At 44.8% G+C, this 17,039-nt stretch overlaps 2 protein-coding genes and 1 non-coding gene across 3 annotated transcripts; 2 read left to right on the plus strand and 1 right to left on the minus strand.

Moving 5' to 3' along the window:
- Positions 1-1,330: 1,330 nt before the first annotated feature.
- On the minus strand, positions 1,331-1,404 carry TRNAN-GUU (transfer RNA asparagine (anticodon GUU)). Its single transcript has one exon. It is a non-coding gene; the product is annotated as a tRNA-Asn (tRNA).
- Positions 1,405-12,224: 10,820 nt separating this feature from the next.
- Positions 12,225-14,459, plus strand: LOC123050567 (lecithin-cholesterol acyltransferase-like 1). Its single transcript, XM_044473343.1, has 4 exons — positions 12,225-12,337; positions 12,543-13,400; positions 13,584-13,629; positions 14,403-14,459. Exons 1-4 carry the CDS (start codon positions 12,225-12,227, stop codon positions 14,457-14,459), a joined length of 1,074 nt encoding a protein of 357 aa, XP_044329278.1.
- Positions 14,460-15,425: 966 nt separating this feature from the next.
- LOC123055134 (lecithin-cholesterol acyltransferase-like 1) lies at positions 15,426-17,035 on the plus strand. Its single transcript, XM_044479073.1, has 2 exons — positions 15,426-15,847; positions 15,994-17,035. Exons 1-2 carry the CDS (start codon positions 15,459-15,461, stop codon positions 16,874-16,876), a joined length of 1,272 nt encoding a protein of 423 aa, XP_044335008.1. The 5' UTR covers positions 15,426-15,458; the 3' UTR covers positions 16,877-17,035.
- The last annotated feature ends 4 nt before the right edge of the window (positions 17,036-17,039 follow it).

The raw sequence follows: 17,039 nt of genomic DNA on the forward strand, positions 1-17,039 counted from the left end.
AACTAAATTTAACCTCTCGACAATAGGGTCAGTTGGAATTTCCGGTTCACATACCTCCTAGATAAAAAAATCTATGTAACGTTGGTCGGCATAATTGTCATAAACACTAAATGAACCAAATAGTTATAAAAGATAATATATACCACATCCGAATCATAGACAGGACGAGGGCCGATGGAGGCGGATACCAAAACCATCGCACTATATAATAATAAACAATAATAAAAGTAAGAAAATTACACAAGTATCTATCTAAATCATACAAGTAAGAACTTTTTCTTTTAGAAAGAAGATAAGATCAAGAGGCTCACCACGGTGGTGCCGGTGACGAGATCAGCGCGGGCGATCGACAGCGGTGAGGACGGAGACGGGACAGGATGGACCGCCAAACCTAAACAAATATTGAGGAAAATGGACCTTGGACAAGGAGCTTCGAGAGAAGGCTTAAGTGTGGCTCGGGCATTTGATCGAACACCTCATGTGCATAGGAGGTGAGCTAGAGCACCACAAAGCTCTCCCACGGCCGGCCAAAAACACAGAGCACTCCACTGCTCTGCTCGCAGGCAAGGGGTATATATAGGGATCTCATTGGTCCCAGTTCGTGGCTGGAACCGGGACTAAAGGACCACATTTGGTCCCGGTTCCAGCCACGAACCGGGACTAAAGGTTGTGGGCCAGGAGCGAGCCGCATTGGTCTCGGTTCTTGTCTGGAACCGGGACCAGAGGGGCCAGACGAACCGGGACCAATGCCCCACGAGGCCCGGCCAGCCCCCTGGCCTCACGAACCGGGATCTATGCCCCCATGGTCCCGGTTCGTGACTGAACCAGGATTAATGGGCTTATCTGACCTGGACCACAGCCCTATTTTCTACTAGTGATTACTTACATAGGCATCCAAATAGCCACAACTGCGAAACCCGATGGCAAAATCTGTAGAGGAACCCAATATCTTCTTTAAGTGGCCACTGGTAATGCTGCTAAAAAAACAAGAGGCCAAAACATACACTATCTTATTATATATCACTAAATGACTTTCAACTATTGATGTAAAAGCATATGGAAATGAGCAGTTGATGGAGTCTGAATATGGTGCATGCTCTATCACTAAAGTGATACACATTGGGTACAGTAGAACCTTGCTATCTCACCAAGCGAGTAAATGCAAGTATCCGCTGCAGTAAGCACGTCTGCTATCATCGCATCTAGCTTAAGCATTTCATCAAACAGTTGTAAGTCACATGACTGCAACACTCACATGCACTGGGCTCTATCGTGAACTCTAGATCATCGATTCGATCAGACAATCGACTCTGATTAATCCTTCCAGATGCGCTAGAAGGAGGGCTTGAACCTCCGACCTTGTGGTTAACAGCCACACGCTCTAGCCAACTGAGCTATTACAGCTGATTGGTTGTAAAAAGTCACACAGTCTATAAAAGTAGAAGGTTATCTCACACATAGTACATGCAACGAACGCCGAAGCTGTTTGTTATTGCTTGCACCTTCACACGAACCCACGTGACGGTTGGTAAGTTTAGCTTTGGTAATCATGGGAAGTTTATAGTCACATCCAGGTGCATGTGCAGTGCACGCGTGCACGCAAGAGCTGAGACGATCGAGAAGCGCCATCACAGCGAACCAACGGTGGTGTCCGGGTGATCTATTCATTTCCCCTTTGCGAGTCCTCGGCGGATCATAGTGGTTTGTAACTGGAGATGCATGAGATGAGAGGTGACAGCCAAGGTGCAACCGAAAAACCGATCAATCCTTCGTTGAGTGAGGTTTTTCTTGTTTTTCAAGTAGGATTTTAGTTCTAATCCATCCAATGGTCAGCACATTTTGACCGGGCCGAAATAGACCGCTCTTTCCTTCATGTAGCAAAGTAAATAATTTTTGCCTAAATTAACCCTTTACAGTTCAGGCCATAGACCTTATATGATGCGCTTCTGCAATAGAGAATATCCAACTAATCTTTGTCAATTTCAAATAAGTGGTGTTTAGTTAGGTTATACAAATAAAAAAATCACAATGTAACCGTTGGACAAAGTCTTTGGAAAACACATAATTGTTTTCTCATTTTTATAGCATTTAGTTTAATTAACATTAATTAAAAAATAAAAAGATATGTTGTATTGTGATGTAACCATCAAATGATATTAATGTAGAATAACCTACTTGATTTTGCAATATAATTCCACTAATGAGTAAACAATTGATATTAACCCAAAAAACTACATTTGTACGATTGAATAAACAAATGTAAAAACTTAATGGACTAAATTTTCAGTCTATAATAGTATAAATTTAAAATTATAATTATATAGAAGAATAATATACTTTCGCTGTTTCAGAATAACTGTCGTTCTAGCTTTGTGTTAAGTCAATATTCTCTAAGGAACCAAGTTTTATAAAAAAAGTATAATATCTAAGAGATTATATAAATACATTGTGAAGATATGTATTATGATGGAGAGGGTGAGTATCTTGGTTTTGTAGATGTTGGTAATAAAAAAATTGACTTGGACCAAGTTTAACATAGTACAAAGTTAGAATGACAACGAATTGAAAAACAGAGGGCGCGCGTTCGAATTGCAATTCAAAATTATTTGCATTTTTTTAAAGAGCCCTTCCTCATCTTTTTTGACAAACATTATGCATATGTAGACGCCCATAATATGCACACACAGTCATCCCTACACACACACACACACACACACACACACACACACAAACACCATATGTGAGAGAATGGGCCAGTAGGTCTTGAGATTGACGAAGTCACCACATGCACCTTGTAATCGACGGACGCGTCATACCACTGAAAAAAGATGCCCTGCTCTTGGATTTCTATCAATAGAAACCATTATGTTACAAACACTAACTAGAAGTAAAGATAAGCAAAGGAAAACATCGATCTATCATATTCACAGATTCAAAGAGACCACGGAAATGAACGTAGCTAAAGTATCACAAAGAAGATCAACAAAAAACCAATGCAATGGACATAGCAATATTTGCTCGCATTAATTATTTCTCCCTCTTGCTCATTTTTTAATTGTGTTCCTTCTTTACATTGTTCTTTAATATGTCAGCATTAATTTACTTCCTCATGTGGATGAAGCGATAAGTCCTAACTTTGAAGCACTACCTTTTATAGTATTACCTAACCACAGGTAATCCTAGGCACGTATTAAAAATATATTAAAAACTTCCCATGCATTAACGATCCTTACTAGTCTATATAAGGCCGAGCGTCCAACAGATAATGACACTCACCTCTGTAGCGCATCATCACATCGTTTGATGGCGATTGTCTCGCCATCTACTGATCTTCTAGCACTCCTCACCTTTCTCATCTGCCTCCTCCGTTGTTGCGACGCGGGATATGATGTCGGGGTCTACAGCCCAATAATTTTGATCCCATGTATCAGTTGCCCCAACCTGGAGGCGCGGCTGACCAATGTCTACGTGTCATCACTACCTCGCTGCAGTGCGCTCAAGGGGAAGGGGTGGTTCTCGTTCTGGAACAACACATCTGACCTGTGTTGGAAATATGCCCTAGAGGAAATAATAAATTGGTTATTATTATATTTCCTTGTTCGTGATAATCGTTTATTATCCATGCTAGAATTGTATTGATAGGAAACTCAGATACATGTGTGGATACATAGACAACACCATGTCCCTAGTAAGCCTCTAGTTGACTAGCTCGTTGATCAATGGATGGTTACGGTTTCCTGACCATGGACATTGGATGTCGTTGATAACGGGATCACATCATTAGGAGAATGATGTGATGGACAAGACCCAATCCTAAGCCTAACACAAGATCGTGTAGTTCGTTTGCTCAGAGCTTTTCTAATGTCAAGTATCATTTCCTTAGACCATGAGATTGTGCAACTCCCGGATACCGTAGGAATGCTTTGGGTGTACCAAACGTCACAACGTAACTGGGTGGCTATAAAGGTGCACTACAGGTATCTCCGAAAGTGTCTGTTGGGTTGGCACGAATCGAGACTGGGATTTGTCACTCCGTGTAAACGGAGAGGTATCTCTGGGCCCACTCGGTAGGACATCATCATAATGTGCACAATGTGACCAAGGAGTTGATCGCAGGATGATGTGAGTTACGGAACGAGTAAAGAGACTTGCCGGTAACGAGATTGAACAAGGTATAGGGATACCGACGATCGAATCTCGGGCAAGTAACATATCGATAGACAAAGAGAATTGCATACGGGATTGATTGAATCCCCGACGTCGTGGTTCATCCGATGAGATCATCGTGGAACATGTGGGAGCCAACATGGGTATCCAGATCCCGCTGTTGGTTATTGGCCGGAGAACGTCTCGGTCATGTCTGCATGGTTCCCAAACCCGTAGGGTCTACACACTTAAGGTTCGATGACGCTAGGGTTATAGGGAAAGTATGTACGTGGTTACCGAATGTTGTTCGGAGTCCCGGATGAGATCCCGAACGTCACGAGGAGTTCTGGAATGGTCCGGAGGTAAAGATTTATATATGGGAAGTCCTGTTTTGGTCACCGGAAAAGTTTCGGGTGTTATCGGTAATGTACCGGGACCACCGGGAGGGTCCCGGGGGTCCACCAAGTGGAGCCACCAGCCCCAGAAGGCTGCGTGGGCCAAGTGTGGGAGGGGACCAGCCCCAGGCGGGCTGGTGCGCCCCCCCACCAAGGCCCAAGGCGCATGGGAGAGTGGGAGGGGGCAAACCCTAGGACCAGATGGGCCTTAAGGCCCACCCTTGTGGCGCCCCCCCCCCCTCTCCTCCCCTTGGCCGCCCCACTAGATGGGATCTAGGGATGGCCGCCAGCCCTTGGGGTGGAAACCCTAGAGGGGGCGCAGCCCCCTCCCCCCCCCTATATATAGTTGAGGTTTGGGGCTGCCCAAGACATGAGAACGTCTCTCTTTCGGCGTAGCCCTACCCCTCTCTTCCTCCTCTCCCGTGGTGCTTAGCGAAGCCCTGCGGGATTGCCACGCTCCTCCACCACCACCACGCCGTCGTGCTGCTGCTGGGCAGAGTCTTCCTCAGCCTCTCCCTCTCTCCTTGCTGGATCAAGGTGTGGGAGACGTCACCGGGTTGCACGTGTGTTGAACGCGGAGGCACCGTTCTTCGGTGCTTAGATCGGAATCAACCGCGATCTGAATCGCTACGAGTACGACTCCTTCATCCGCGTTCTTGCAACGCTTCCGCATCGCGATCTACAATGGTATGTAGATGCACTCCCCTTCCCCTCGTTGCTAGATTACTCCATAGATTGATCTTGGTGATGCATAGAAAATTTTGAATTTCTGCTACGTTCCCCAACAGTGGTATCAGAGCTAGGTTTATGCGTAGTTTCTATGCACGAGTAGAACACAAAGTAGTTGTGGGCGTCGATGTTGCCAATTCTTCTTGCCGCTAGTAGTCTTATCTTGTTTCGGCGGCATTGTGGGATGAAGCGGCCCGGACCGACCTTACACGTACGCTTACGTGAGACAGGTTCCACCGACTGACATGCACTAGTTGCATAAGGTGGCTAGCGGGTGTCTGTCTCTCCCACTTTAGTCAGAACGGATTCGATGAAAAGGGTCCTTATGAAGGGTAAATAGAAATTGGCATATCACGTTGTGGTTTTACGTAGGTAAGAAACGTTCTTGCTAGAAACCTATACAAGCCACGTAAAAACTTGCAACAACAATTAGAGGACGTCTAACTTGTTTTTGCAGCATGTGCTATGTGATGTGATATGGCCAGAAGATGTGATGAATGATATATGTGATGTATGAGATTGATCATATTCTTGTAATAGGAATCACGACTTGCATGTCGATGAGTATGAAAACCGGCAGGAGCCATAGGAGTTGTCTTTATTTTTTGTATGACCTGCGTGTCATTGAATAACGCCATGTAAATTACTTTACTTTATTTCTAAGCGAATTAGCCATAGAAGTAGAAGTAATCGTTGGCGTGACAACTTCATGAAGACACAATGATGGAGATCATGATGATGGAGATCATGGTGTCATGCCGGTGACAAAGATGATCATGGTGCCCCGAAGATAGAGATCAAAGGAGCAAAATGATATTGGCCATATCATGTCACTATTTGATTGCATGTGATGTTTATCATGTTATGCATCTTATTTTCTTAGAACGACGGTAGCATAAATAAGATGATCCCTCACTAAAATTTCAAGAGACGTGTTCCCCCTAACTGTGCACCGTTGCGAAGGTTCGTTGTTTCGAAGCACCACATGATGATCGGGTGTGATAGATTCTAACGTTCGAATACAACGGGTGTTGACGAGCCTAGCATGTACAGACATGGCCTCGGAACACATTCAAAACACTTAGGTTGACTTGACGAGCCTAGCATGTACAGACATGGCCTCGGAACACAAGAGACCGAAAGGTCGAGCATGAGTCGTATAGAAGATACGATCAACATGGAGATGTTCACCGATGATGACTAGTCCGTCTCACGTGATGATCGGACACGGCCTAGTTTGACTCGGATCATGTATCACTTAGATGACTAGAGGGATGTCTATCTGAGTGGGAGTTCAATAATCAGATGAACTTCATTATCATGAACATAGTCAAAAGGTCTTTGCAAATTATGTCATAGCTTGCGCTTTAGTTCTACTGTTTAAGATATGTTCCTAGAGAAAATTTAGTTGAAAGTTAATAGTAGCCATTATGCGGACTGGGTCCGTAAACTGAGGAGTGTCCTCATTGCTGCACAGAAGGCTTATGTCCTAAATGCACCGCTCGGTGTGCTGAACCTCAGCGTCGTCTGTAGATGTTACGAAACATCTGACATACACGTTTTGATGACTACGTGATAGTTCAGTGCGTATTGCTAACGGTTTAGAATTGTGGCACCAAAGACGGTTTTGAAACGTCGCAGAACATATGAGATGTTCCGAAGACTGAAATTGGGATTTCAGACTAGTGCCCACGTCAAGAGGTATGAGACCTCTGACAAATTTCTTAAGCCTGCAAACTAAGGGAGAAAAGCTCAATCGTTGAGCATGTGCTCAGATTGTCTGAGTACTACAATCACTTGAATCGAGTGGGAGTTAATCTTCCAGATGAGATAGTGATGGTTCTCCATAATCACTGCCACCAAGCTATTAGAGCTTCGTGATGAACTATAAATATCAAGGATAGACGATGATCCTTGAGCAACTCACGATGTTTGACACCGCGAAAGTAGAAATCAAGAAGGAGCATCAATTGTTGATGGTTAGTAAAACCACTAGTTTCTAGAAGGGCAAGGGCAAAAGGGATACTTCATGAAACAGCAAATCATTTGCTGCTCTAGTGAAGAATCCCAAGGTTGAACTCAAACCCGAGACTAAGTGCTTCTGTAATGAGGGGAACGGTCACTGAAGCAGTACTACCCTAGATATTTGGTAGATGAGAAGGCAGGCAAGGTCGACAGAAGTATATTGGATATACGTTATATGAATGTGTACTTTACTAGTACTCCTAGCAGCACCAGGGTATTAGATACCGGTTCGGTTGTTAAGTGTTAGTAACACGAAATAAAAGCTGCGGAATAAACGGAGACTAGCTAAAGGTGAGATGACGATATGTGTTGGAAGTGTTTCCAAGGTTGATGTGATCAAGCATCGCATGCTCCCTCTACCATCGAGATTTGGTGTTTGCGTTGAGCACGATTGGATTATGTTTATCGCAATACGGTTATTCATTTAAGGAGAATAATGGTTACTCTGTTTATTTGAATAATACCTTCAATGGTCTTGCACCTAAAATGAATCTCGATCGTAGTGATACACATGTTCATGCCAAAAGATATAAAATAGTAATGATAGTTCCACATACTTGTGGCACTGCCATTTGAGTCATATTGGTATAGAACGCATGAAGAAGCTCCATGTAGATGGATCTTTGGACTCAGTCATTTTTGAAAAGATTGAGACATGCGAACCATGTCTATTGGTATATATGCATGAAGAAACTCCATGCAGATGGATCGTTTGGACTCACTTGATTTTGAATCACTTGAGACATGCAAATCATACCACATGGGCAAGATGACTGAAAGGCCTCGTTTTCAGTAAGATGGAACAAGAGAGCAACTTATTGGAAGTAATACATTTTGATGTATGCAGTCCAATGAGTGCTGAGGCATGCAGTGGATATCGTTATGTTCTTACTTCACAGATGATTTGAGTAGATGCTGAGTGTATTTACTTGATGAAACACAAGTCTGAATTATTGAAAGGTTCAAGTAATTTTAGAGTGAAGTTGAAGATCGTCGTGACAAGAGGATAAAATGTCTGTGATATGATCATAGAGATGAGTATCTGAGTTACGAGTTTGGCACACAATTAAGACATTGTGGAAAGTGTTTCACAATTAATACCGCCTGGAACACCATAGTGTGATGGTGTGTCCGAACATCATAACTACACCCTATTGGATATGGTGCATGCCATGATGTCTCTTATCGAATTACCACTATCGTTTATGGGATAGGCATTAGAGACAACCGCATTCACTTTAAATAGGGCACCACGCAATTCCGTTGAGACGACACCGTTTAGAGAAACCTAAGTTGTCGTTTCTTAAAAGTTTGGGGCTGCGATGCTTATGTGGAAAAGTTTCAGGCTGATAAGCTCGAACCCAAAGCGGATATATGCATCTTCATAGAATACCCAAATCAGTTGGGTGTACCTCCTATTTCAGATCTGGAAGCAAAAGTAATTGCTTCTAGAAACGAGTCCTTTCTCGAGGAAAAGTTTCTCTCGAAAGTATTGAGTGGGAGGATGGTGGAGACTTGATAAGGTTATTGAACCGTCACTTCAACTAGTGTGTAGCAGGGCACAGGAAGTTGTTCCTGTGGCACCTACACCAATTGAAGTGGAAGCTTATGATAGTGATCATGAAACTTCGGATCAAGTCACTACCAAACCTCGTAGGACGACGAGGATGCGTGCTACTTCAGAGTGGTACGTGATCCTGTCTGAGATATCATGTTGTTGGACAATACTGAACCTACGAGCTATGGAGAAGCGATGGTGGGCCCATATTCCGACAAATGGTTAGAAGCCATGAAATCCGAGATAAATGGATCTTTGAGAAGAAGACGGGCATGGACGGTAATGTTACCGTCTATGAAGCTCGACTTGTGTCAAAGAGTATTTCCACAAGTTCAAGGAGTTGACTACGATGAGATTTTCTCATCCGTAGCGATGCTTAAGTCCGTCGGAATCATGTTAGCATTAGCTGCATTTATGAAATCTGCCAGATGGATGTCAAAACAAGTTTCCTTACCAGTTTTAGTAAGGAAAGGTTGTATGTGATACAATCAGAAAGGTTTTGTCGATCCTAAGGATGCTAAAAGGTATGCTAGCTCCAGCGATCCTTCCATGGACTAGAGCAAGCATCTCGGAGTCAGAATATACGCTTTGATGGAGTGATCAAAGTTTTTCGGTTTATACAAAGTTTGTTAGAAACTTGTATTTACAATAAAGTGAGTGGGAGCGCTACAACATTTCTGATAAGTATATGTGAATGACATATTGTTGATCCGAAATGATGTAATATTTCTGGAAAGCATAAAGGGTTGTTTGAAAGGAGTTTTTCAAAGGAAGACCTGGATAAAAGCTGCTTACATATTGGGCATCAAGATCTATAGAGATAGATCAAGACGCCCGATGATACTTTCAAAGAACGCACACCTTGACATGATTTTGAAAGAGTTTAAAATAGATCAGCAAAGAAGGAGTTCTTGGCTGTGTTACAAGGTGTGAGTATTGAGTAAGACTCAAGACCTGACCACAGCAGAAGAGAGAGAAAGGACGAAGGTCGTCCCCTATGCTTTAGACGTAGGCTCTACAGTATGCTATGCTGTGTACCGCACATGAAGTGTGCCTTGCCATGAGTTGGTCAAGGGGTACAATAATGATCCGGGAATGGATCACATGACAGCGGTCGAACTTATCCTTAGTATCTAGTGGACTAAGGAATTTTCTCGATTATGGAGGTGAAAAGGAGTTCATCGTAAAGGGTTACATCGATGCGAACTTTGACACTAATCCGGATGACTCTGAGAAGTAAACCGGATTCGTATAGTAGAGCAATTATTTGAAATGGCTCCAAATAGCGCGTGGTAGCATCCACAAGATGACATAGATATTCGTAAAGCACACACGGATCTGAAAGGTTCAGACTCGTTGACTAATAACCTCTCTCACAAGCATAACATGATCAAACCAGAACACATTGAGTGTTAATCACATAGTGATGTGAACTAGATTGTTGACTCTAGTGAACTCTTTGGATGTTGGTCACATGGTGATGTGACCTATGAGTGTTAATCACATGGCGATGTGAACTAGATTATTGACTCTAGTGCAAGTGGGAGACTGTTGGAAATATGCCCTAGAGGAAATAATAAATTGGTTATTATTATATTTCCTTGTTCGTGATAATCGTTTATTATCCATGCTAGAATTGTATTGATAGGAAACTCAGATACATGTGTGGATACATAGACAACACCATGTCCCTAGTAAGCCTCTAGTTGACTAGCTCGTTGATCAATGGATGGTTACGGTTTCCTGACCATGGACATTGGATGTCGTTGATAACGGGATCACATCATTAGGAGAATGATGTGATGGACAAGACCCAATCCTAAGCCTAGCACAAGATCGTGTAGTTCGTTTGCTCAGAGCTTTTCTAATGTCAAGTATCATTTCCTTAGACCATGAGATTGTGCAACTTCCGGATACCGTAGGAATGCTTTGGGTGTACCAAACGTCACAACGTAACTGGGTGGCTATAAAGGTGCACTACAGGTATCTCCAAAAGTGTCTGTTGGGTTGGCACGAATCGAGACTGGGATTTGTCACTCCGTGTAAACGGAGAGGTATCTCTGGGCCCACTCGGTAGGACATCATCATAATGTGCACAATGTGACCAAGGAGTTGATCGCAGGATGATGTGAGTTACGGAACGAGTAAAGAGACTTGCCGGTCATGAGATTGAACAAGGTATAGGGATACCGACGATCGAATCTCGGGCAAGTAACATATCGATAGACAAAGGGAATTGCATACGGGATTGATTGAATCCCCGACATCGTGGTTCATCCGATGAGATCATCGTGGAACATGTGGGAGCCAACATGGGTATCCAGATCCCGCTGTTGGTTATTGGCCGGAGAACGTCTCAGTCATGTCTGCATGGTTCCCGAACCCGTAGGGTCTACACACTTAAGGTTCGATGACGCTAGGGTTATAGGGAAAGTATGTACGTGGTTACCGAATGTTGTTCGGAGTCCCGGATGAGATCCCGGACGTCACAAGGAGTTCCGGAATGGTCCAGTGGTAAAGATTTATATATGGGAAGTCCTGTTTTGGTCACCGGAAAAGTTTTGGGTGTTATCGGTAATGTACCGGGACCACCGGGAGGGTCCCGGGGGTCCACCAGGTGGGGCCACCAGCCCCAGAAGGCTGCCTGGGCCAAGTGTGGGAGGGGACCAGCCCCAGGTGGGCTGGTGCGCCCCCCCACCAAGGCCCAAGGCGCATGGGAGAGTGGGAGGGGGCAAACTCTAGGTCCAGATGGGCCTTAAGGCCCACCCTAGTGGCGCCCCCCCCCCCTCTCCTCCCCTTGGCCGCCCCCTAGATGGGATCTAGGGCTGGCCGCCAGCCCTTGGGGTGGAAACCCTAGAGGGGGCGCAGCCCCCTCCCCCCTATATATAGTTGAGGTTTGGGGCTGCCCAAGACATGAGAACGTCTCTCTTTCGGCGCAGCCCTACCCCTCTCTTCCTCCTCTCCCGCGGTGCTTGGCGAAGCCCTGCGGGATTGCCACGCTCCTCCACCACCACCACGCCGTCGTGCTGCTGCTGGACGGAGTCTTCCTCAACCTCTCCCTCTCTCCTTGCTGGATCAAGGTGTGGGAGACGTCACCGGGCTGCACGTGTGTTGAACGCGGAAGCACCGTTCTTCGGTGCTTAGATCGGAATCAACCGCGATCTGAATCGCTACGAGTACGACTCCTTCATCCGCGTTCTTGCAACGCTTCCGCATCGCGATCTACAATGGTATGTAGATGCACTCCCCTTCCCCTCGTTGCTAGATTACTTCATAGATTGATCTTGGTGATGCGTAGAAAATTTTGAATTTCTGCTACGTTCCCCAACAACCTGGTCCGCCACAACTACGTGTCATGCTTCGAGGAGCATATGCGCCTCGTCTATGACTCCGCCCTCAAAGACTACCGGAACCTATCTGGTGTCGAGACGCATGTGCCAGACTTCGGCTCCGCCCATGGATTCACCTCAAAGAACCTCGATTCGTAAGTACACACTATGTAACAAGTAATCCACCTGTTGGCTTCCTACTACCTGCTGATGTGTCTACTGATCTACGTTGCAAATTTGCACGCGGTGTATATATTTTGACCTTTTGGAAAAATCTCTAGTATGACGAATGCTTTTGTCCCCAACGTATGGAGTTGTGGATTTGGGAACTGATGTTTACATTGCATTTATGGTGTTTAGGAGCCATAAGGGATTTTGCATGACAAGGGTCCTCGAAGAGCTTGAGTTGCTTGGGTATCGTGATGGAGATACCCTTTTCGGAGCTCCCTATGACCCACAGCATGCTCCGCCACTGCCAGGCCAGCCATGTCCAGTGTTCTCGGACTACTTTGCCCGTTTCAAGGTTCTGGTGGAGCACGCAAGCGAGAAGAACCAGGACAAACTGGTCATCCTCATCGCACACAGCTTTGGTGGCATGGCCACCCTCAAGTTCATTAACTGGACTCCCATAACATGGAGGAAGAAACTCATCAAGCACCTGGTCCTCATATTGCCCGCACTTCCAGGAGGCTTTATGGAGGCGCTCACGAACCTCGCCTCAGGACCGAAACCCCTTGTTGTCCCGACAATTCCGCGCTTGAGTTTGCGGCCAATGTGGAGAACCTTCGCGAGTGCCCTTTTATTCCTCCCATCTTCCCCGGTTTTTGGTCACAGGCCGCTCGTGATCACCAAAAACAAGAACTACTCGGCGTATGACTACAAGGACTTCCTTACGGCAATCGGTTTGAACACCGAGGTCATGCAACGAGTGCTTTCGACGAAGCTGAGAGTTGATGCACCGATGGTGCTAATAACATACCTCAACGGCGTCGGCGTGCAAACGCCGGAGCAGGCAGTATACTGGGATGGTAACTTCGATGTGGCTTCCAAGAATGTATATGGCGATGGAGACGGGGTTATGAATTTGGTTAGTGTTCTTGCTCTCGTGAATGATTTGCATAGACAACAACATGCTAACATACACTGTAAGTTCATCAAGATTGTTAATGCTACACACTCTGACATTGTTGTTCAGGAGCATTCGCTCAAGAAGATCATGTATGAAATTCTAGAAGCAAATCACTGAGTCATCATATGTTATTTCTGTTTCTCTTCATATTAAAGACTTCCACCTCACTACGTAATTGTGAATTATTTTTTGATTCAAAATGCGGACCATACCGGTCTCTGCACCGATTGATGTAATTTGATACTATTGTAGAATATTATTCTTTGGGAAAGATGTCAATGTGGAATATTATCAACATATTGTAAAGATTTCCTAAAGGTAAGTGAAATTGGGCACAGCTGCCCGTTGTAAATTGCATACTGAGCGGAAACAATATCAGGAATTAAGGTGATTATATTATTCAGCAATCTTAGCTGGACTCGCGTCGTTGTATCAATGGATTGAAGTAGCTGTTCACAGCCGTGCACATGCACACCGGTACATGCCTTCTTTTTCCCGGTAATATTCAGCGAAAGTTCTCTGGGGTGCAATGAATGTTTTTGGCGGCAAAATTTGCTGGGAATGGCAATTCTTTCATGCGATGCGAACACAGCAAATTTTGCGGAAAAATCCTCTGGTCAGAAGTTTCCATGTGTATGCGAAGAATTGTCATAGAAAACGTTCACAATTGTCATGCACCACCGCAAACGTTCGGCGGCTATTGACGTCCTTTTTGTTGGCAGAAACCCAGCCAGAATATATGTCACCAAGCGTCTGCTGTTCCGTGGCAAATGTCTTTATAAGAAAATAAAACTCACACGCTCCCCAACGTGCCCATGCATGCTACTTGCAGGTAGTGTGGTATTTAAAAAAATATGCTCAAATATATACGCATGTACACTTACCTCATATGAACATATGCACGCATATTATATTCCTATAAGCACCACTCCTGCGTGTACTTTGTGTGTAGTTGAATGAATAATCAGGCATGGAGCAGGAGATCATAACCCACTTCAGGGGAGTCCATATTCCCAAGGGATTAAATTATCTCTCCAAATACTAATCGTCTAAACTGAGTGAATCCTCTACATAACTTTTCCTTTTTGCAGGAAGACTTTTCGGCTGTTATCGACAAGGTTGGGCCATCTCCGGTATGGGAGGGATGACAGTGGCCCGTCGACTGCTTGTTCTGGTAGCGGCAATGGTCGTTCGATGGTCCATAGACCTCGATGTAATTTTATGATGATTGAGGTGCTTTGTATTTTCGGTGAATCTTTATAATAGATCTACTCTTTTCGCAAAAAATAGATTTTTTGCAATTACAATAATTAGTAAACAATTGATATTAATTGAAATAAAAAGGCACATTGTATGGTCGAACTCACAAAGGTAAGATCTGAATTGATTAATTTTCTCAAATGATAAGTGCCACACGCGTGGCATGAAGCAATCTGGACCTGATGTTTTTTACAACTAAAATTGCCATAAAAAAAAACTTGCTATCCAGATAGAAAGTTGCCATGCTTGACAACTAAAGTTTCCATCCTCGCGTCACTAAACTTGCCATAAAAAACGTTGAGAGTTGCCATGTGTTCGTGCCACACGTGTAACACTTATCAGGGTCCTTAATTTTTCATCTATAATATTATACAGCTAACATAAAATGGAAATACATCATACTTATGGGAATCAATATCTACAAGACTAGATAAATACAATGTCAACATATATTTCATGATGGATCTTATGTGAGTAATTCGGTTTCATAGACGTTGGTGTATATTATTCTTATAAACTTGGACAAACTTATACAAAATTGACTTGGAACAAGTTTTACTTAGTACGTAAAAAATTGAAATAACAATTAATTCGAAATAGAGAGAGTGTGTTGTAACTGCAATTTACATTTGTTGGCATTAATTATTTTCCTTCTTTGTTGTTCTTTAGTACTCTTTAATTTACTTCCTCATTTGGATGAAGAGGCTAGTCTTAACGTTGAAGTACTGCCTTCTATAGTTTTACCTACCCAAAGGTAATTTTAGGCAAATATTAAAAACTTTCCAAACATTAAAGACGATTAATTACTACTAGTTGTCTATATAAAGCCGAGCATCCAATAGATCGATGTTGGCACTCGCTTGTGTAGCGCACCACCGTATTGTCTGATGGCGATTGTCTCGCCGTCTGCTGATCTTGTAGCGCTACTCACCTTCCTCATCTGCCTCATCCATCGTTGCGGCGCAGGAGGCTATGACGCCGAGCTCTACCACCCGGTAATCTTGGTCCCTGGTTTCACTTGCCCCAACCTGGAGGCGCGGCTGACCAACGCCTACGCGCCGTCGCTGCCCCGCTGCGGCGAGCTCAAGGGGAAGGGGTGGTTCCCGCTGTGGAAAAACACCACAGACCTGGTCCGGCAGGACTACGTGCCGTGCTTCGAGGAGCAGATGCGCCTCGTCTATGATCCCGTCCTCAACGACTACAGGAACTTTCCCGGCGTTGAGACGTGCGTGCCGGACTTCGGCTCCGCCCACGGGTTCACCTCCAAGAACGATTCGTAAGTACACACTATGTCCAAGCACTCCGTTTATTGGATTTGTTACAGGTAGTGCATACATATGCACGGATGACGTTTTCTTCCTCCACTGTTAGAGGTCTGGATCTGGAAACTGATGATCTTTGCGTTGAATTCGTGGTAATCAGGAGCCGTATCCCAACTTGTCTGGTAAGGGTCCGCGAAGAGCTTGAGTTGCTTGGGTATCGTGATGGTGATACCCTTTTCGGAGCTCCCTACGACCCACGGCACGCTCCGCCGCTGCCGGGCCAGCCATCTCAGGTGTACTCCGACTACTTTGCTCGTGTCAAGGACCTGGTGGAGCGTGCGAGCGAGAAGAATCAAAACAAGCCGGTCATCCTCGTTGCGCACAGCTTTGGTGGCAAGGTCATCCTCGGGTTTGTCAACTGGACTCCCATGGCATGGAGGAAGAAATTCATCAAGCACCTGGTCCTCGTATCGCCCACACCTCCGGAAGGTTTCCTGGGGGTACTCACGAGCCTCACCTCGGGACCGTCCTTCCTCGTCCCATCGGTTCCACCGCTGCTTCTGCGTCAAATGTGGAGAACCTTTGCGAGCACCCTTTTATCCCTCCCATCTCCCATGGCATTTGGTCACAGGCCAACCGTTATCACCAACCACAAGAACTACTCGGCATATGACTACAAGGACCTCCTCCCGGCACTCGGTTTGAACACCGAGGTCGTGAAACGAGTGCTTTCGATGCAGCTGAGAATTGACCCACCGATGGTGCCGACTACATACCTCAACGGCGTCGGCGTCAAAACGCCGGAGCAGGTGGTGTACCGGGAGGGTAACTTCGACGTGGCTCCCGAGAAGGTATACGGCGATGGAGACGGGACCATGAATTTCTTTAGCGTGCTTGCGTTTGTGAAGGAGCTGAGTAGGCAACAACAAGCTAACATACCCTTCAAGTTCGTGGCGATTGCTAATGCTACACACTCCGATATTGTTGTTCAGGAGCATTCGCTCAAGAAGGTCATGGATGTAATTCTAGAAGCAAATCACTGAAGAGTCGTCGTATGTTATTGTGTGTTTTCCTTCATATTTTAAGGACGTTGAAATCTGATCATGTAATTGGGCATTGCTTTTAAAAGGGGGGTCATTCCAGCCTGCACATCAATTGATGTAATTGGACATTGTTGTGGAATATGATTTTCTTTTTGGGAAGATA

Source organism: Triticum aestivum, chromosome 2D (assembly GCF_018294505.1).
Source record: "Triticum aestivum cultivar Chinese Spring chromosome 2D, IWGSC CS RefSeq v2.1, whole genome shotgun sequence".
NCBI lineage: Eukaryota > Viridiplantae > Streptophyta > Magnoliopsida > Poales > Poaceae > Triticum > Triticum aestivum.